Source organism: Enoplosus armatus, chromosome 6, assembly GCF_043641665.1.
Source record: "Enoplosus armatus isolate fEnoArm2 chromosome 6, fEnoArm2.hap1, whole genome shotgun sequence".
NCBI classification, from domain to species: domain Eukaryota; kingdom Metazoa; phylum Chordata; class Actinopteri; order Centrarchiformes; family Enoplosidae; genus Enoplosus; species Enoplosus armatus.
In genome coordinates, this window is record NC_092185.1 from 4,551,100 (window position 1) to 4,571,976 (window position 20,877).

Consider the following 20,877-nt stretch of genomic DNA (forward strand, 5'->3'; position numbering starts at 1 on the left):
ACAAAGTCTGACAGCTTGAAGCTGTGCTGCTTCTGACACACTTCCAGTGGATGTTGAAACCACAGTGGAGATGCATCACAGCCATTTGGACATTTGGGGTCAGATTCCCATTTCCCAACTGAAGGCAGCAGCATGATCCTGAGGTCAGCGTGAACAGTATCTATCAGGACCAGCTAATGAGTCCCCTTTTCTCCCCCAGGCAGCAACAGAGCTGAATAGAACAATATGGAAGTTGTTGTTTTCCATCTGGAAGACAGCTTCATGTATGTAGTTTATTGTTAACATTCTTCACAGAGGAGGATGGTTGATTAGAAACATAAAGCAGGAGCTGAACCTCAGGCCTGATGCTGTGGTGTGTCTCTGCAGGAGAAACTCATTAGTGCTGAGTAATGAGTCTCCTGCTAATACAGCAGCAGAATTATGCTCTCTATCACAGGCTCTGTGAGTGTTTGGCATTTTTCAATTTAATTAAACAGTCAGTAATCTGGTTGTAAAAGCTTCTGAGGTTTCCATCTATAATGTAACATGAATATGACACCGGCGATAGCTCAGAGCAGCGCTGCTGTTTGACGAGAGGGAAGTTGTTGTTTCTGCCCTGCACATAATGACGCTGATTGATCCAGATCCATCCACAGAAAGATATCTCAATAATTACTGGACAGATTGATTCACTCTGGATATTCGTGCTCACCAGAGGATGATATCGGTGACATCCTGACTTGTCCTCTAGTGCCACTGAATGCAATAGATTTTTAGCCCCACCTCGGATAAGCCTCTAAGACACCCTTCATATGATCAGCGATACAAGCTATACAAGCTAGGATGCAAAAAACTGCAAAATTCAGGAGAACAGGCTGATATGGGATTATATCACTAATGTGTGCCACCTGGCAGGAAAATACTATGCACTGTACATGTTTCCTGGATCTCCATGAGATTACCTGTCTAAACATAGCGGCTGATGAACAGGCCAGGATGGGTAACTAACACATGAAGGGAGTAAACGTAACACAGATGCATGTCGTCTCAGACACTGACACTCAGTGGTGTTGAAAAGGACATAGACTCTCCCACGGTGAGTTTCTGATGCCGGCGGCATCTGCACTTCAGTACCTCTCATTATTTTGACTCCTGACAAGACGGAGTGCTGTAGAAATGCCTCCAAAACACACCAATCGTAGGGGGGCGGAGTCACCGAGTGTGAAGTCCTCCGTTGTCTGCTGTCACTTCCAGTGGCTGCAGTCAAGAGTCTGGATGCTGGCAGGTCAACCTGCTTGATGTCAGTATTGCACCTCCTCTCCTCAACAGACTCCAGCTCTTGTCAGACGGCCAAAACAAAAAAACTGCTGTCACATAGTGCAGAGAAAACCTGTGGAAAGGCTGCCTTCAGTGCAATGATGGAAAAATATTCTAATTACATTAAAGTTCAAATCTAAGCCATGGTGGAACCTCTGTGTGGTCCACCAAAGCTTCTTGAGGGGACATAATTAAGCCTGGAATTTGGTTTATCCCAGTCAACGCATTTGTGGACTGGAGACAGGAAGTCCTAATTGCGGCAAAAAGGGGTGGAGTCTGGGTAATTTGTTGTCAACTGGACAAGACAACATTTTCTGAAGTTAATGTCTGTGTGCTCGCTGTGGAAATTTTGCAGTTGAAATATCTGAAATAGCTACGGCAAAGCTTAAGTTGAAGCACTGAAAGAAATTCAAGTGTGGCTGTTGAAACAGAATTTCTGACAGCAGTTTAAGTGTCAACTTAAGCACTGAATAAAGATCAACTATCAGTTCAAGTCAAAGTGCTGAAAGGACTTTTAATGTTAGTTGAAATTTAAGTGATAAATTCAACTGGAAGGGTCAGTTGAAGTAGAATTCCTGATATGAGCTAGTGTCAGTTGAAGTCTATACTTTTCAGGTAGATATTGTAGATAAGTATTAGTTTAAGTGTAAGCACTGAAAGCAGTTAGAATAAATAGTGCATGAAAGGTTGAAATTGTGGGGATGAGAAGAAGTAAAAGTGTCAATTTAAGTATAAACATTGAAATGAGTTGAGGTGTCAGCAGATGAACTCTCATTTCAAGAGTAAGAGATGAATGTGGAGGGACATGTAAGCGATGAAAACAATTAAACAAAAAGTTTAGAAAAAAAGAACAATGTCTAGACTAAAAAAACTTGTTTTGTTTTAGTAATAAAACAACGTTGTTTTTTATATGTATAATTTGAGAATTTATTGTCATTTATTATTTATACAATTTTAAATTTGTATTTTTTTTATTATATTTGTTTTTCTTATTTTGTATTGCTTTATTTGTATCATTGTTTTTATGATTTTTATTATCTGCTCCTGCTTACTTTCAATAATCAGTTTTTCTTGTCAATACAAATAGTCTTACACGCATGCGCGTTACAGCAGCCTGTCAATTCGAAACCAAGCGAGGGAAAACAAACCAAACCCGTGCAGCCGTAAGTTTTCCTCTTTTATTTCCAGGATGTAATGCCGTGTTTCCGTTCCGACTGCTAAAGATGGCCATTTTACCACGATGGTACTTTTGTTAACTGTATTCGAGAGGTTGTAGTTTGTAGTTTCTAGACGCTTGTTTAGCGACAGTTTGACGCAGCTCAAACCTCCGTTGTCTTTTAGCAAAAGAGCGTGTGGCCAGACCCAATCTAAAAATGTTTAGATTTTGGTTTGCATTGCATATTGGCAAAATGGCACACCATGCATAGTACGGGTTTAGGGGTTTTACAAATCTGTATATTCCACCTTAAAATTCGGCTTACATCCACAAGGGGATTCTTTGTTGAATAAAAAGTGTTTTTTTGTTTAGTTGGTTCTCGCAGTCTTCTTGACTCCCAAATCATGCTAATTTCCACAGCTTGCGGTCCGAGGGGAGAGTTGAAACATTACTTAAATAACGTGCTGCATTACGTATTGTATGTTTGCCGAATGTACCAGTAGAGTCTATTTATTCATAAAAAACTTGTACGTTATCTTCTATTTTCTGTATATGATTGAAGATAATCAATATAACTTTAAACCGAAGGATTTTCGAATGGAGTTCACTTGACGTTCGACTTAACGACAACAGGGTATATCTCGCTCGCTATGCTTTCTTACACTTTTTTATTGTTCACTAGCTTACTTCAATACTATACAATTAGTTTGAAGTGCATACTTGAATGCTACTGTAACATGATTATGTGCGTGTTTAACCGGAGGCTAAGCTGCCCTCCTTAGTGTTTGCTAAAGTTGGCTAGCAGGCTAACTAGCTAACAGTTAACTTGCTGTAGCCGAACTTCTGAATATCTGAGGTAACTTATCGATACAAAACTGTATTGGCATATCGGTATGCGCTCACTGTTCATGTTAACATTGGTTGTTAGTTACTTCCCCTTAGACTGCATAACACGAACTGTGACAGGTGGACCAGCAGCGCTGACACTGTTTACTCTGATGGTTACACCTGTGGCCCGAATGTATGCTAATGCATGAGAGGCTCAAAACGGGGCTATTAGTGGCTGATAGTGCTGGATGATGGTACACTGCTGTTTATTATCTACAGTGAGTGTTTTTTCCACTATAATGTTATAGCATTCACAGTGAGCTTTGAGCCACAAGAGGAGAAGAAGACATCACTGTAAGATGCAGCAGTCTCAGCCATAACGGGACACTTAAGTGCTGTTTTTCCCTCTTATTTCTTCCAGGTTGTGATTGTTCGGAAGATCTCTGTCTCTCTGGTTTTTACTGCTGATATTTTATTGAGGTGTGCTGCTTGGTTAATCAGATGAAGGATGACAGTGTGGGGCCTAACAACTCAGAAAATGGATTTAGCCTTGCTGTTTTCCAGCTTTTATTCGAGAGCAAATTGCAACAAAATCTGCTTTTCATTCTAAAAGGAAAGAGGCTGCAGGTATTTAAGAAAAGTGACCTCTGCACAAAATGTAATTAAGATGATTTCCTAATGAGCTGTTGTTGCTTTATACTGTATATGGAATTTGTATGTGGGTGTTTATGCCTTGTTAATATCACGCTGGAGTTATCGTAATTACGAGCTTCTGACTTTAGAAGATTTATACACTCTGAAGGCCGTTTTGGTAATGCTCCGTTTTGAGGGGAGAAAGATGCGTTTTTAGTCTGGACGTACTCTCAATTCATGGATCATTCAGCTCCTGGATTCCTGTGTGGATCTGCAGGCAAATATTTATGAGGTCTGAGGAGCTTACTCATCCTTTCTCCACCCGCCTGTGAGAGTTAAAAGTCCAGGTTCCCTCCTGCTTTTGAAGTGCCGGCCGCTCGCTGTGGGATAGATCATACAATGCATGACCCCGGCGACCTCCTGCTGGACAGCTGTATGAGTGGGTGAGGACATTGGACTTTCATCTGGCTGTGGCATCCTGGTATTTCTCCTCTTTGCCTTGATGGCTGCAGCATTACAGAGGCCACCTGTCACCTTTTTTCACCCTTTTCACCTGAAACATGGTTGATTGGAGTGAAAAAGAGAGTCTAGACTCTGGCTGGTTTCCCACTGAAGAGACTGAAAGAGCAGACTGATTCTGTCCACTCAGTCAAACAAAGTGACGAACTACATGTTAATGGCTATGTAATACTTCTTTCAAATTGCAAGATCCACAATTGTATTAACATTTGATGATGGTGTACAATTTGTTGGTGGTTTCGCTAGCTGTAAGACATCTGTTGCTGGCAAATTTACTCAGCTGTTGCATATACATTTTTTCTGTGACCAGGCCAAAATACAAGATGAAACTCTTTTGTTGATGTTTTGTTACAATGACGCCTGCATGTTGGTTGCACTACAGCTCTTATAGTCAGCCTGACTTCCTCAAGTAAGAGATATCACTCTGTATCAATTTGATGTTTTTGATTGACAATAGACTGTGTGCTTTCCAAAAAAAGAGCAACAAAGTTTGAATCTTTATCTAGATAAATGGTCAAGATGAAAATTTGAAATTATTGAGTAATATCATACCACATATGTAATATTGTAAACATAAATCAGTTTTTCTGTAGAAGACTTATCTGGCTTGTGACTTGTGAGAACCTGGAAGGAAAACAAGCATTATTTTATCAGATTATATTAATGTAGAGACACGATAAGTTTAATATGCTTGGTGCAGACTTGGTACAGTGGCATTATTTCTACATATTACCTATTACCTCAAATCGTCCTGCCTTAGATGAACTAGTAATATCCAAAATGTGGGGTGTTCCCTGTAATGTAACAGGACAGGTGAGTGACGTGGCGGTGGTGTAGGTGTAGGAGTCTCCGCCCAGCAGAACAGCAGCACGTCGGTCAGCTACTGATTCTTCATACAGAGACACAACACAGCTCGTTCCAGTATGGATACGACAATCCTCTCTCCAGATCTATTCTGGGAGTTAGGATCCTCTAGGAGCCTCTCAAAGATTATGCAAATGTGGAATAAATAAGGTTTGTGTCATGGCCAACGCTCCGGCGTCGACTGAGCGAACAGAGAGGACAGTTTGTGATTTTGACACACAGTAGCTGTTTGTTAGAGGAAAAAAAAACAAACCCTGCGAGGCTGCGTCTCAACACGGCCTCACTCTCTGTCTGACATGTTTGTTTTCCCCTCCGCCGCGCTCCGTCCTGATTAGCTGAGGTTTGGCGGGATGGATTAATTCACATCTTCTGCTGTCTCACTTGATTTCTGACACTGAGGCATGACAGCCTACACTGATAAAGGAGATTAGTTTTCATTCACGGTAGTTTTCAGAGAAGTTAAAAGATAAATCATTTGTAATAATACAACAATAAGATTTGGGCGTAATATTAAAATGTTCCCATAGGCCGCCGTCCCCCCTTAAACCAGCCATTTACCCTAAAATCTCAGGGTGGCTCTATGACGTGGGAAATGAATTTCACAAAGAGAGAATTATCTTTCAAGAGTTTATTGCAATATTCTGTCATTCACTTGGCAAATGGACCTCTGAGCTTGTTTGAGAGATACTGTATGAAGTTCAGTGATTTGTATTTGTGCATACAGCCGCATGCGTCACAAAACATCCCACATTCGTCACCTTCAGAGACTACAAGTTGTATGCACAGTTTTCCTGCTGTCCATTCTTAGCTTTATCTGTCTTTCTTCCTTAAGGCCTTTGTCTGCTGAGAATTAGAAGTTGAAGGCCGAATCCAACGGCTTCTCTTTTGATAACTTCTCACTCCTGGCAGTTGAGCGTTTTCACACGAGAGGCAGAAAAGACAAAGTATCCCACTGTGTGCGTAGACATGACACAGAATAACATAAGACAATACCTGTATACATTTCTATTACACTTTATTTGCTTTCAATTGCAAGAACAAGGCCTTTATTTGAAACAAGCCTATATTTGTAACGACCCCAGTTCTTCCCAGTTCTTCTGTTTGCGGTTAAAGATACACAAAACTCAAAATTAGTAATCGATATTATTCCAAGGGACAAAATACAAGTATATTTGTATGCAGTGTGAATTTCAGCAGAACTGGAAACAAAACAAACTGAGCTGGTAAACAGTTTAGTTCAGGAGGTGGTGGGGAGGCTCTGTCGTTTTTTTTCCCCAAATTAATTGTGAAATTGCTGTGATTATATATTTGTTACCTGCTGTGGTAAAATGATTCTGAGTTTATCAAGTGAGACATTATAATGCAGGTAATTCTGCCCCTCCTCAATAATTTTTGCCCAACCTTTTTAAGCGTCTTTTATTTGAGAATTTGCAGAACGTATGCAAGTGAAGTTTGAATGAAGAATGAATTGTGTTAACATTCGCTCTTGATGTGCGTTAGCCTTTCTTCACTTTCTTAGCATGATATGCTGTCATTTTAAAGCAATACTTTCTTGATATGTTACATTTCTCTACAAAAACAACCTCCTGTGCAATTAACTGATTATTAAGTCGTCATCTGTGATACAGTAATTACAGACCTGCTCATTCTGTCATCTTATCTGACAGCTCTGGCCCAGAGTCGTCCTCAGCCAAAAAGTGATATTTAATTTGAGTAGAAATAATTTTTTGAGTGAGGTGTACCACCATAGGAGCTCATTAAAACCTCTATCTCCATTAAATCAATAAAGAAGATCGCTGTGGGGCCTGCAGTCAGCAACTCTTCAGTATTTCAGTTTTGAGCTAAAGCTAAAAATCTGCTTCTACTAGCACAGAAATATCCATCATCGTTAAGGTCATATTTTTGTCCTGAGAAGAAGTCGTGACCAAACAAACACAAATCTGTAGTCTTGTTTTCCACACTGTCAGTTTTAACACAACATGTTAAATCATGTTTTTAAGGTTGAAACCAAGGCTGCCCCCTAAACATCAATATTTCAATTAATTGGTCAAGAAGCCGCCTTTTTTGTCAGTTGAATCACTGCACTTGTTTTTTAGCTGCATCATTTAGCATTGTACACATTGTTTCCCTCGAATTACACTATAGTAAAGAATATTTTTGGGTTTTGGATCGTCGGCCGGATAAAACGTCATTTTATGATGTCACCTTGTGATTTTTGATGTTGTAATTGCACCATTTTTCACAGTTTTCTTATAGTTTCAGCCCTCATCATTATGTTGTTCATAGTGTGGCTGTAACGAACAGTTGTGTGCTGTCCTGCTTCTCAGTGTACAGTGGTGATGTTGGGATTATTGAACCTGTGTAAACTTCTTCTTATCAGCTGCAGTTGGTGAGAGAAGGGTTCATCTCTCACTGCCCTCTGGGAGGATTTCTCTGATTCCTACTGCAGAGGAAACTCCTCCAGTCTGTATGGAAATAAAACCTTTTAGATCTGTGTTTTCAACCCGGGGGTGAGGAGATAAGACGGATGATTTGGGGATGCATAGATAAAAACCCTCTCTACTACACAGTGTGTGTCATTGTAACTCCTCCAGTTCTTCTGAAATACTGAATATTTTAAGCCTCTTCTGATGATGATGAATCAGATGAAACAACATGAAAAGACAAAAAAGTTTATCGGTTCATTCTGGTCTACACTAACACCGTCAGGGTTAGCGGTTCAATTCCCTGTTACTGATCAACAAACATATATGTACTGTTTCAATATATATGTGCAATAAGAGAACGGTAACATCCGGTGCTTGTCCTCAAAGTTAACTACATTTACATCACGTCGACCCTCGCAGCTACTCAGACATGGAAAGCGTAATTCATACCTGCATTAATTCAGCAAACTGTAAACATAACAGACATGTTATCACCTTAAAAATGTATATGGTTAACCTGTTAGCAATCAGCTGCCCACTTCCAACAAACACAGAGTTGTGTTTGTGTTCACCTAATCAATATAGGTCCAATATTCACTCTCCTTTCAGCTCTAGTTTGGTCTCCTCCAACTCCTGAGAAAAATATCTGGCTCTTTAGCTGCTAGATGTTCCATTTTCTTCACCTTCTAGTCTTAAAAGCCAGTAAAACTAGGAGCTGAAAGAGGATAAAAAGCTCCACAAAGCTGAGAGGAACTGCAGAGTTTGTCTGGGTTTGTCACTATGAGTGACATCTTTCACATTATGCATTTCATCCATTGTTGATGTAAAAATATTGATTAGAGCAGGTTTGAACTGTAGTCTGACTCGGCGGTCTGGAACCAGGCTACATGCTTGTACCCAATGGTTGTGCAGTGTGTGGAGCTGCAGGTTGAAGCAGCAACCAAGTGGCTTTTTTAAAAATGTAACCTTTTACTTTTTTTTTTTTTCCCCGGAGGAAGTGTAATGCGGATGTGAGATGCGAGACAATTTAAACAGGAGTGTCTGTGTCCAGGGTCTGTCTCTCTGTCCTTTTTTCTGCGCTCCACAGAGAGCCTGTGACTCAGTGCTGAAGTGTGGTTTTAAATGGTTTTAATAAATGGGGTTCTTTGAGTGCTGCAGAGCTGCTCTCCCTCGACACACTCCCTCCGCTCTGCACTCACAAGCTGCTCCTGACTTGATAAAAACCCCTGAAATCACCTGCTGAGCTGTGAGAGTTTATTTTTTATTTATTCAATAGGTGAAGCTGCTGGAGCGTACGTCTGTGGCAGCTGGAGGTGTTATGTTGTAGGAAATGAACCTTCGGGTTGCAGCCAACACTGTGTGTGTTGGAGTTCACCTCTGTCCATAATTAATGAGTGTACTTTGGAAAATTGGAGATTGTGAAACGGCAATTAAGAGTTTTTCAGTGGATGGTGGGAGAGAGTCGTGTACTGTGTCCTGTGACGTTGTGCTGCTTGTGTTTGTAACTGTACAGTTACTTTGGTGATCCTCTGAATGTGTTGACTGATGCCATATTTATGTCTCGTTCTCTGCATGGTTTTCCATCGTTTGATGTTTGACTGTTTTTATTACATCACCTTGTTGCGCCCTCTTCTTCTGCAGTGGTTTAATGGCACCTGACTGGATGTTTGCTCAACAGTGGTGGATGGAAACACACATTCTTGCACTACATTTGGATGAAAACTTTGCTAGTAACCAGCAGCCAGCAACCAGACATGTAACCATTGAGAAAGATTTAACAAAGAGATGTTAAATGTGCCTTTCTGTGCGTTTGTTCTAAATCAATCATCATATTGCTGCTCATATAGGGCTCAGTGGTCGTTGACTGTGAGCTATCAGCGATGGACAATGTCACATTGTTTTCACATTGTCTTTTGATACTGAAACCAGGTCTGGTACAGCTCAGGTCACACAGTCTAATGAGGGGAACAGCTCAATGATGCAACCATCTAGCATCCTCCTACCCCAACAGTCATGTCTGGTCTGCAGTCTAGCTGCTGTACTGAGCACATGGTTCATCAGTGAGCTGCTGCGTGGAGATCTATCCTCTGTCCCTCTCAGCGTCTCTGTTCCTCATGAACGATGTTGTTGGGATGAACTTGAGTTACCCTCTGAGTTAATGAGCGTCCCGGAGCAGCTGAGCGGTGGGTTTCGGTGACGCTCAGAGGAGCAGAAAGGCCTCCGACTGCTTGGGGTGGCCCGGCCGTCATTTGGCAGGGATCAGCTGCTGTCCCACCGCGGGGATCAGCAGACTGTTTACGGCCGACTGGTGGTCTCTGATATGTTGCTTCTCTGTGGGAGGGACTCTGCCTCACAGCTCAGTCTGTGCCATTCATTTACTGAAGCCGACAATCAAACCAGCTACAGACCAGCTCGCTGCATGTATACTTAAGGTCCTGCAGGTCCAGGTGTCAGGATATTATCATACAGGTGGGTTTTTGTCACGTCGCCAGCAGGATGCGGTGTGACCATGGATTTGCCAGTAGAGATGCAAAGTCAGAGAAGCCACTGGTTCCACAAATACTTCCCATCACTGTTAATCAACAATTTCAGTCTGTTTGTATGTGTGACAGTGACCCCAGAACGAGAGAGTCATGTTGGGGGTTTAAGCTGTTGAAATCTTTCTGAGCTGTCAGGTGAGCTGCAGCTCCAGCGTCCTGGTGGCTTAACCTGCAGGTGTAGGTGAGTCTGTGAGCCTGCAGCTCTGTGAGGTTTGTGATGTTTTGGGGGCACACAGACTGACGGAGTGACTTGTAGCAGCTGTAGGTCAGAAGCAGAAATCGTCTGTGGTACCTTCACACAGAGTGGCTCTGAACTCATGAATGAATCACTCATCGTGCTCTAATTCAGGCCTCCGGCTCCTCCCCTCCGGTCTAAATCAGAGAGGTTTATTTGATTTTATTTTTTCCTGGCTGGGTTTTCCGCCTGACTGAGCAGCTGACTTTACGGCTGAGTGAACAGCTCGTCTGCCTTGCAGGCTGTTCCCGCTCCGCCGTCCTCGGTCGACGAGGTACCACCGAGGGACTCGGCACTCAAATCTGCCGGAAATCAAACTAACGAGCTCTGACAGGAAGCAACGTGCTACCTGCTGGGAGCACGGCCAACACTTTTCTGGGGTTTTCTCTGAAACGCCTCACAGACTTTAACTCCCGCTGTGCTGTCGACATGGATCTGGTGTTTCCTGTCAGAGGTTTTATCCTGTTGATGAGTGGAGGACATTCAGACTGGACTTCAAAAGACCTTAAACCTGAGATCCCAGGTTGGATCACTGTCAGCAGCTGTGTGTCTTGTCTTCTTTGACAGTTGACAGATTAAAGCCTGAAACCACTGACATTCACTTCTGTCCAAACCAGATGAACAAGAACTCAACATTTTCAGATGTTTCATTGGTGACGTCATTATTCACAAACCTAGAATCGGTTAAAACATTGACTCAACTCTAACACAAACTATTTGTCACCCAGTTTGTTGGTACAGAAATGAATCGTATTTTTCTATTCATGTCCGGCAGATCACCTTGACGTAATGCCTGTCCGTGTGCTGTTGGAGGGGGCGGGGCCAGGCGCCAAGATACCATCACACCTGAGCAGGGTTCCCATCTCGCTCATCAGCATCAGCTCCGACTACACCAACAAAACAGTCAAGGTTTGTTTACAGCAGGCCCGTAATCAGAGAGGCTCTTCATTTATTACACAGTGATAAGACTGATGATACTGAAATTACTGTGAAAGAAACTATATCCACACTATACTCTGATCTAACTTTTCAACCCCATATAAGGAACATAACTAGAACAGTTGTTAGGTGTTTAAGTAGGTTTGATTACTACAATGCACTGTTCCCAGGTCTTCTCAGAAAGTCTATAAATCAGTTACAGCTCATTCAGAACGCTTTTCTGTTGACTTATGTGTATTTTCTTGTTTTTCTTTTTTTCCTCTTTATTCCCTTTTCATTTATCTGTCACCTGCCACCATTTGTTCACATCCACCTAGTTTCACTTTTTCTTTACGTGAGGCTGTTGTTCTTGATTTGTACGCTACAGGAATATATTTATGAAAACCAAAGCAGCAGAATAATCCACCTTCTGTCTCGCAGCTCATTTGCCCGAGGCGCTCATCAACGCTCAGTTTTCTGATGTGGCTTTGATCAGCTGACAGGCCCTCAGTGATATTCTGCACAGCTTCAGTCAGGGCTAAATGCTTTTCCAGTTTGTCTCTAAGTTTAGTGCTTTTTTTTTTTTTCTAGGGGAAAGTGGTTCATAAAGGCCCGCTGGTGTCGTTAGCTGACAACTTCATCCTGAAGACTGTCATCCAAGGTAACACTCAACATTTCTCTGTGTGTATCAGCTGTCCGTTTGTACCTGAATTTGGTCCAAGCAGCTGCCTGCTGGATTCTGTGTTTTTATAAATTAGTTTTCAGAGCAGGCTGGTACAGATGTTAAAGTTAGTTCAGCGCTGCCGTACTTTAAAGCTGTCAGTCACTGAGGGAAATCATGTATTTGTGTACTTGTTGGAAGTTTTCAAAATGCAGTCTTTAAATACCAGTTTGATTTTTTTTAGAAGAGGAAAAACTTATAGTGTTAAATTATTATTTTTTATGATTAATCATTATTTATTGATTAAATTATTAGAGTACAGGATAAAGATCTCCAGCAACTCTATTTGGCACTCATTGCACAAAGTGAATGGACAATTTCAGTTTTCTTTTCAGTTAAGTAACTTTTACTCGACTTTACTCAACAAGACATAATTCACACCACATATTTGAAGTTGAATCAACGTAATTTGCTCATCTGAGACTGAATTCTGAAGTCAAGGAAAAGATTCTTTGACAGACAAAATGAGTCTTTCGCACCAGTGCATGCTGGGAGGCTTCCTTACATACCTCGCTTGGGATGCTACAATATAAACTCAAACAAAATACTAATATGAGGTCCTATTATTTTATATTCTTATTCTTATTTTGTATTTTAGTTTGGCGGTGGAAAATACAAAATAAGAATAAGAATAACATCAAGGTCAAAACATTGTTGCTGCGTATTTAAATGCACGTGGAATGAACGACCAGAAAAAAACCACAATTGGTGTTGCATGAAGCTTTAAATTAAGTTTTTGATGTCTTTTAAAAGTTTTGCCTTTTCTTGCCCTCGTCGCACAGTTTTTAAGTTTTAATAAAATGTGAAGTTCAGGGCTACAATGTGCATTTCCTCGGTAAACCGCTGGTGCTGGAAGCTTGGTGATGTACTTGGTTAGTTGGAGATGTACTTGGTTACTTGTGGGCTATTTGTCTGTGGCGAGTGGAACATACTTACTAGGTTGTAACAAGTTAGTCACTAAACGCAGTTGTACTGTATTTGTAGCATTGGCCTCACTTCTGACAACTGCAGACAATACTGCATCTCTGTTGTGGAGCAGTTTATACTTTATACTATATAAAACTCACAGACATATTTAATACATTAGCCTGTTTTAGAGTCTCTGGCTCTCTGTTCCCTCAAAGGTCACTGTGAAGACGTTTTGCTGTAGGTGAGAATTTGCATGTAAAAGTTCACAAAGATTTGATTGTGTTGAGAAGGTTTATCAGAGCTTCTTGCTGAGACTGAACCAGCCAGTAAATGTGCTGTAAAACCAAAACTGGGTACCTAAAGAGGCTGAAAAGCTGCGTAGTACTGCAGGGTTGATGGTGTGGAGTATTTCACTGTGTGTGTGTGTGTGTGTGTGTGTGTGTGTGGACCTTTCAGGACTATATGTGTGTGTGTGTGTGTGTGTGTGTGTGTGTGTGTGTGTTAAGCCGTTTAGCTGGTCTGGATTGTAGAAGCAGACGGAGGCCAGTGTGTTTCATTGTTTCCTAGTCTGTGGCCTTCTTATCTCTGAGCAGCCTGATTAAAAAGCCACAGAGAGCTGAGGCTCTTATTGTGGCGGGGACATCCTTCCTTTCATTCCTTTAAACTCTCTGGCCACCATCCAGCTGTGTCTCCAGCTGCAGGACGAGCAGGTCCACGTCTCCTGTTTTGTTGGTTTATAGACTGTCAGTTTTGGTACATTGCTGCTGGTGCATTGTGGGATTTTGTGTCTGTTTCCCTGATGTGTGTTTCTTCAGTTGTAGTTTTTCAATGGCTCTGTAGAGATAGATTCAGGCTGTGTTTGCACAAACCTGATTAGTGCTGGTGGTGTTTCTTAGTTTGGTCCAGTTCGTTCAGACTGCTGAGAACACCTCCAAAACACCAAAGATGTTCAGATCAGTTCATTATCACATGAGAGAAAGCAAATCCTCACAGATGAGAAGCTGGAACCAGACAATCGTTTGCATTTTTACTTGAATAATAACTAATTGCTATTTTGGTAATAAATTATTTGATTAACAAAATGTTGAATGTCTTAATGTTTACAAACTCATGATAACAAATATGTATGACCGAGATCATCACCTGAATGCCTCATCATCCCGATCTCAGTGTTGAATATTCAGCTCTACTTCGTTCCAGTTTAAACAGACGTTCTGCTTCTGTTTTGCAGAAGAAGATTCCCAACCGAGCGCCTTGCCTCAGAACCCGTCCATCAACGTCGTCCTGTTGGGAGCGTTGGCCAAGGACTTCAGTCAAGCTGTCAATCAAGGGGTACGTTCGCTCGGTCATCAAAGATATGATGTTTGGACTTTTAGACAGAAACATATATGAAGGCACAGCAGTTACTGTGATGTTTTCATCTTGAAGCAGGTGTCAGTGTTATTTACATCAGAAAGAAACCATAGTAATTCATTCACAATAAAATATAAATATCCACCACATTACTCTGCAGGGTTTCTTACTGTCCTGGAAAAACGTTAGTAACTTTGCGTAAACTACATCTGTAGGAGACTGATATAGGAATCACATATCATAATAATCTATATTTAGTGAGTGCAGACATGCTGTTGTGATAATGTGTGAATCTTTGTGCACAGATGGTGTCTTGCTGTTGAATCTAATTTACAGTTTGAGTTTGAGGCCTATTTTCTCTCCTCTGTGCCACCTGAGTGTTAACAAATCCTGCAGGTGTGTTTCTTCCCTGGTAAAGATCGCACACTCTTCACCTTCTCAAACAAGTTTGTTTTTATTTATTTTATTTGGAGATCCCGAAATGCTTGCAGAGAGCCCAGAATGATCAGTAACTCATTTTGTTTAAGTTTTTTTTATTTATTTATCAATTTCTAAAAATGCCAAAGGAGAGGACAAAATGCAAACAATTTGATAACATTTAATCAAGCAAATGCAATTAAATTTTACTGAATTAGAAATAAGAAAACAGAATATGATGATGATAATATATAACGATGATTGGGACATTTTCTAACGTTATCTGTTGAATTGATTCTGATTCTTCATGTGAGACTAAAAAGCACTGAACAAACATCTTGTCATGTTATTTTCTTCTAAATTGACTTGACAGACTGTTTACTGTTTACTGTTTACTTACTTTTCCCCCAGAATTCAAACATCACACATTGAAATGATATATGATTTATTGCATTTATTATATTTCACAGATATGTTTGATTAGATACTAAATGCGAATAAAAGCTTTTTTTATAAATGAATATTCACGTCATGCTGATGAGATTACATGATGTTATTTTCATTAAAAACGGGGCTTTGCTTTTTGGAAGGTGTGTCTGTGGAAATTGTATTTTTCTGGATCATAAAACCTGTGAGTTGAATAAGGCAATGAGCTGAGTGATTCAGGTGATGTGTTGAAGAGTGTGACATTAATCTGTCGGATGAGATAAATTCATTTACATAGTACGTATGGTTTGAAGAAAGTGCGCTGAGCTGTGTTAAGCCTAAGGTTTGAAGTAATTGAATATATACATTAGCCATTCAATGTGTTTACATTCAGTAATTACCGCTCTATATAACAGTTTTGCTAGCCGAACACTTCCTAAAGCTGCCGCCGCTTCATATTAAAAGCATTCCAGTGGCGAAACACGAGGTGGCTTTTATTGTGAAGCAGCCACAGGAAACGCAGTGTGTTTGTCAGCAGTAGCTCCTCTGTTGTTTCTGACAAAGTAGCTGCTCAAGAAGTCAAGGTAAGTAAGCTGCCTCCAGAATTCTGGTACCTGTAGTATTAAACGGCACTTGCTGTTACCACGGTAACAACAGGTGTCACCATATCAACCAGGACTGAAATCTTGCTGATGTTGTTTCTTCATGTGTCAGGGCTCTGGTGGGACAGTTCACCTCCTGCAGCTCCTTTAAACTTTACCAACAAATGGACTCTGAATCTTTGCTGCCAGTTTACTCTCGGTCCACTCTGATACTGTCACATCTGTACACATCTGTGCACAGCAGAGCGGTGAATCTGGTTTTGACCTGGACGGGGACAGTGAACACATCAGGGATAATCCTCCTGTCAGCAGCATCTCACTGTGGTTTTGGTTTACCCTGCAGCGGCGTCTTGATGGAACTTCAAGCGCCGCAAAGCTCAGTGAAGGCAGGAAGTCATCACAATCTGAGCCGCTGTGCTTTGCTGTAGATCAGAGTTCTCGTCAGGCTGTGTGTCTCTGTAACGTGATTATTCAGACTATCTGCTGTCCCTTTGTCAGCCGTGAGTGGAGGGTTTAAAGCCGTCTTGGGGGCAGCTGACACGCCAAACAAAAGACAATCTCCACTTTTCACACCGGCTTATCATCTGCGGCTTGTTGTGACGTCTTACTTAACGTCTCTCAGGATGCTACATCAGCTGCTTCAATCTGTCCCCCCTCTGGGAAGAAGGATGTATATTTATCTCACTCTCTCCTCAGTTTTAATCCCTGATTTCTCTGCTTGTTGTTGTTTATCTTGTGTGTTCCTGCAGGATGTGGTGGAGGCCTCTGGCTTCACTGTGGGCAAGTCTCCCACAGTTCATAAAGACAAGCTGCACCCCTGTAACCTGCTGCTGTCGGGAGACGACGCCTGCGTTTATGTGAGGACTTATAAATCTTACTTATAAATCTAATAATATGTTCTATATGTATATACTGTTTGCATATATAAATAGGCTCCCTCATGTCTTTCAGTTCATTTGCTGTATGGATGCCTTCACACCTAACCTGTTGGGTTTGGTTAAAGTGAACTCTGGTGTGAAAGCTGTCAATCAAAGTCTGGTCTGACAACACAAACTTTGACCGAGACCCTCGTTTTCAAGCGTTCTCATGCCGCTTCCAAGCTAACTCTGGTGCTGTTTTGTGTGTTGACTGAAAGCACAAAAAGTCCATTGACTACAAAATTTAAAAAAAAAAAAGAAAAACAAACATTTGGTGACTAAACCCTGACACCTAGAATCATGATCAGGGAGGTCGTGATGCCAGATACATGTTTACTGCTCATCCTCTCCGCTTTATTATCTGTATCTGTGTGTGTTAGTGTGTCTGTATTGCTGTCTTTGTGAAGACTATCATAGTGAGGACATGTCTGCATTGTAAGGACATTTTGGTCGAGGACTGTTTGAAGGTTAAGACTTTGTTTTAAGGTTAAAGTTAGAATTAGGTTTAGGTAAAAGTTGTGGTTAGGCATTTAGTTGTGATGTTACGGTTAGGATTGGGCTCAATGACTGTCCTCACAAGTATAGAAAGACAAACGTGTGTGTGTGAATTCAGTCTGCAGGCTGTAACAGTCTGTTAGAGCATGAGATCTTCTGTGAGAGATGTAAATTGAACATGACTCATCTTCGGCCGTGTCTCACTCTACGTCAGTGTCAGACAGACATGACAACAACAACACCACCACCTGGAGACGTGTCTCTGTTTACCTGCTGATGAATTTTACACCATCCTTCTCATGTTTTACCTGCAGGCTCAGCCATCACTGTATTAACAACGCGACAAGTATCCTCACATTTACAACTGACACTCAGTCGTCTGTTAGTCTTTGGACATATCCACATGTCACCAGTGCAATTTCAGCATATATGTATATTTTAGGGTTCACATATTAAAGTACCCAATATTCAAAAACGTTCTGTATGTTAAAAATGTTAAAATTGCTCAAAGTCAAAAAGTCTAAGAGCCTATATCCTGATTTTGGACTATATGAATAAAAAGTACTAGTTTGTTGAATTATATTGTATTCATGAGGTCAATTTGTACTACATCCTGACACATCCTGTCAGTTTTCCTCCAGCAGCAGTGGTGTCTGCTGTTGTGGCTGAAATGTCTCCACTCTGTCTTTGTCCTTCAGGTGTCCCGCCTGCCACCTCCTCCTGACCCCAGATCCCCACCGGCCATCAAGAGGAGCTCTGTGCTCTCCGCTGAGGTCAGTCGGAAGCCTGGTTAGCTGAAGAGGCTGCTGGAGTGTGTTGTGGAGGTCTTGTGTCTGTCAGGACTCCTCATGTCAGCTGACGGCTGTCCCAGAGTCACCTCAGTTGGATCAGGGTCTCGCTAGACCTCTGTGTCTGTCTCGGTGGTGATGGTGGGGCGATGAAGATTGTTGTGATAGGCGTGTCTTTAAACCTCACAGCATTCAATAACTGTTTCATGTCATTTTTATAAGTAACCCATCATTTCCAACACGTAGAAAGACGTGGGCAAAACTCTGCAGGAACAAGTGGAAGCTGAGGAACTTTTCAGAACGTGGTATTAAGTCCACGAGGGAAATATAATCTGACATTTTGGAAGTAAAGTTTAAATATTTTGAGTCTTAAAATTATGAGAAACCTGAAACAAGGTTTTAGCATTTCAACCTTTTTTCTTGTCATCATAACATTACAACTTCTTTTCATAACCCATTACGACAATCATAGTTTTAGAAAAAGTCAGGTTTGTGCATAGAATTGTGTCGAATTGAGTTTTATTGTGGTCTGACAAAAATAGAATCCAAACTAAAGTGTCCAAAGGGCAGAATTTAAGCAGTTTAACATGATGACACAGAACTGAGACTGAAATTGTGCTTGAACAACTGCAAAACATATTTTATACATACATTGATATAAACGCTCTTAGACTACCTTAAATCTGAAATTCGATTGTACATTAATTTGCCAGTTTTGGTGACAAGTTGCTTGGATACGCCTACATGTAAGTTATGAAAGCCCTTAAAAGCCAAATAGGATGCTAGGATCTCCTTGGTGTTTGTTTTGACTTCACCATTGTGATTATTTATATTATATTTATATTTCTGCAGTGACCGCAGTGGGACCCACGAAAGAGAGACAGCAAACGCTAGCTAGACTTTTATAATGCAGGAGGAACTCAGCATTGAGTGTGAGAACGCTTCCAATGACTCAGCAGGTGTTGAAATAACATGAATGGAAACATCTAGTGGGAATTGGTGGTGAAGTTATAAAGCTATGCTAACTAGCCTCCACTTTCTGAGTGAAATGCAAACTTAACAGCATGATGGCTCATCCCAAATGTCGAGTGTTGTACAGGGACAGACAGTTTTTGAGGGATAAAATGAAACAGTTCTGCTTCTCAGTGAATGTAAAGCAAAGTTGCAAAAATAACGTCAGACTTTCATGATGAAAGCCCATCTGACTGTCAGCCTGCAGAGACACACGAAAACGAATATAGAAGTCAGCTCTAACACTGCAGAGATAATCTGCTGCCACTGTTAAAGATATAATAATATAATAAAACATAGATTCAAACTGCTTTACAACCACGGGAAATAGAATTTTAGGCAAATGTCAGATGAATGAAACCGTAATAGTGAGGTGGAGCTCTGATAAACGTTTTTAAAACAGAGTAAATTAACAGTTACAACAGACAGAGTAACACAGAGTAAAAATACATAAAAGAGATAAAATATTTTCAGAAGCCTGTGATCAAAGTTTAAGGACTCCATTTAAAAGCTTTTGATCTGTACTGTAGAACAAATACTGGTATAAATAAATGTTGGACAGACTATCTCTGTCTGGTTTTCTGTTTGTTGAGCATATGCTAATTTTTCAGATCTTTATTATTCTCCTCTGAAAATCACATCTGACTGAGGAAACATTGAAAGAGATTGAGGAAGTTGGAAACTATCGGTTGCTCTGATCTGTCTCCTAAGCTTTTAACATTTAGCAGAAATGACGTTTGATTACGAGATTACAGACCAAGATTACAAAACCCGTCAATCTCAGAAAACATGATTATTATTCATTGTTTCAAACATCAGTTCTGTCAGATGGATTCTTTTTTTTACTCCAGTAAAAGGTTTATTATTTGCTGCCCTTGTTGTTTTGTGACCTGTGGTCCTTCATCACACTCTGTCGGAGACAATCCGTTTCAAACATGCTGTGTTTTTAACTGTATTCCAAACAAGAGTGCTGAAAAATGTCTAAATCTATTTTTAATATAAACATCCCCTCCACACATATCTGAAGATATTTTAAATGACTCTGCTTTGAATAATAATTGGTCTTTGATTTGTTTTTTTCCCCCACAAAAATATTTGATTACCTACTTAAAAAGTCTTAAGATTGCATCCATGCTTTCTCACTCATTGAAAAATAATGTGGCTAGCATTATCAACACTTCATGTGGCCTTCACATTAAAACACATTTATTATGGAACACATGCAGGAGCTTCATCTTTAGTTTAAAGCAGCAAATGAAGCAAGAAGAAGGCAGTTGGGCTCCTGCTGTGACAATGTGTTTTAAATAATGATTATTGAGGTAATAATATGCACAGAGAGGCCACACCTGAATTAATGTAGCAGAAATTATGTAAATATAAACAGACATTAGAATTTAACACATAAGCTACTGTAAATCTGTAAAACCACCTCCCGTATTCTGCCTCCTCTTCTCAGTATCTTAATACATGTTACCGGATGTTGTCAAATTGCAGCAGTTTGACGGACAGACCGTTTTACCCGTTTTAAATATCTCAAGAATATCTCACACTGAACCCCACAGTGTCTTTCCACACACCTACCTCTCAGCAAGTGTGTGAGAAGCTTTGGTCAATAGCTTCTGCCAAATAAATGTAATGCATGTGAACAGGCTAACATAGTGGTGTTAACATTGGCGTTGGTATCCCCTCAGGTTTCCAGGACGACCAAGGCTCAAAAATACACGTACGTCAAACTGGGCGACCTGAAGGCTGGCTCTATAGTCAACGTGTACGGAGTGGTGGTCTTCTTCAAACAGCCGTTCAAGAGCCGCGGCACAGGTCAG

At 40.8% G+C, this 20,877-nt stretch overlaps 1 protein-coding gene across 1 annotated transcript in view; it reads left to right on the plus strand.

The window, feature by feature from the left end:
• Window positions 1–2,422: 2,422 nt before the first annotated feature.
• pot1 (protection of telomeres 1 homolog) overlaps window positions 2,423–20,877 on the plus strand; it is a 48,357-nt gene continuing 29,902 nt past the window's right edge. Inside the window, exons 1-7 of the mRNA XM_070907693.1 lie at window positions 2,423–2,459; window positions 11,273–11,406; window positions 12,007–12,076; window positions 14,277–14,377; window positions 16,593–16,700; window positions 17,954–18,028; window positions 20,746–20,872. Coding sequence (XP_070763794.1) covers window positions 11,287–11,406; window positions 12,007–12,076; window positions 14,277–14,377; window positions 16,593–16,700; window positions 17,954–18,028; window positions 20,746–20,872 — 601 coding nt within the window. The 5' untranslated portion in view covers window positions 2,423–2,459; window positions 11,273–11,286. The remainder of the gene's footprint in view (window positions 2,460–11,272; window positions 11,407–12,006; window positions 12,077–14,276; window positions 14,378–16,592; window positions 16,701–17,953; window positions 18,029–20,745; window positions 20,873–20,877) is intronic.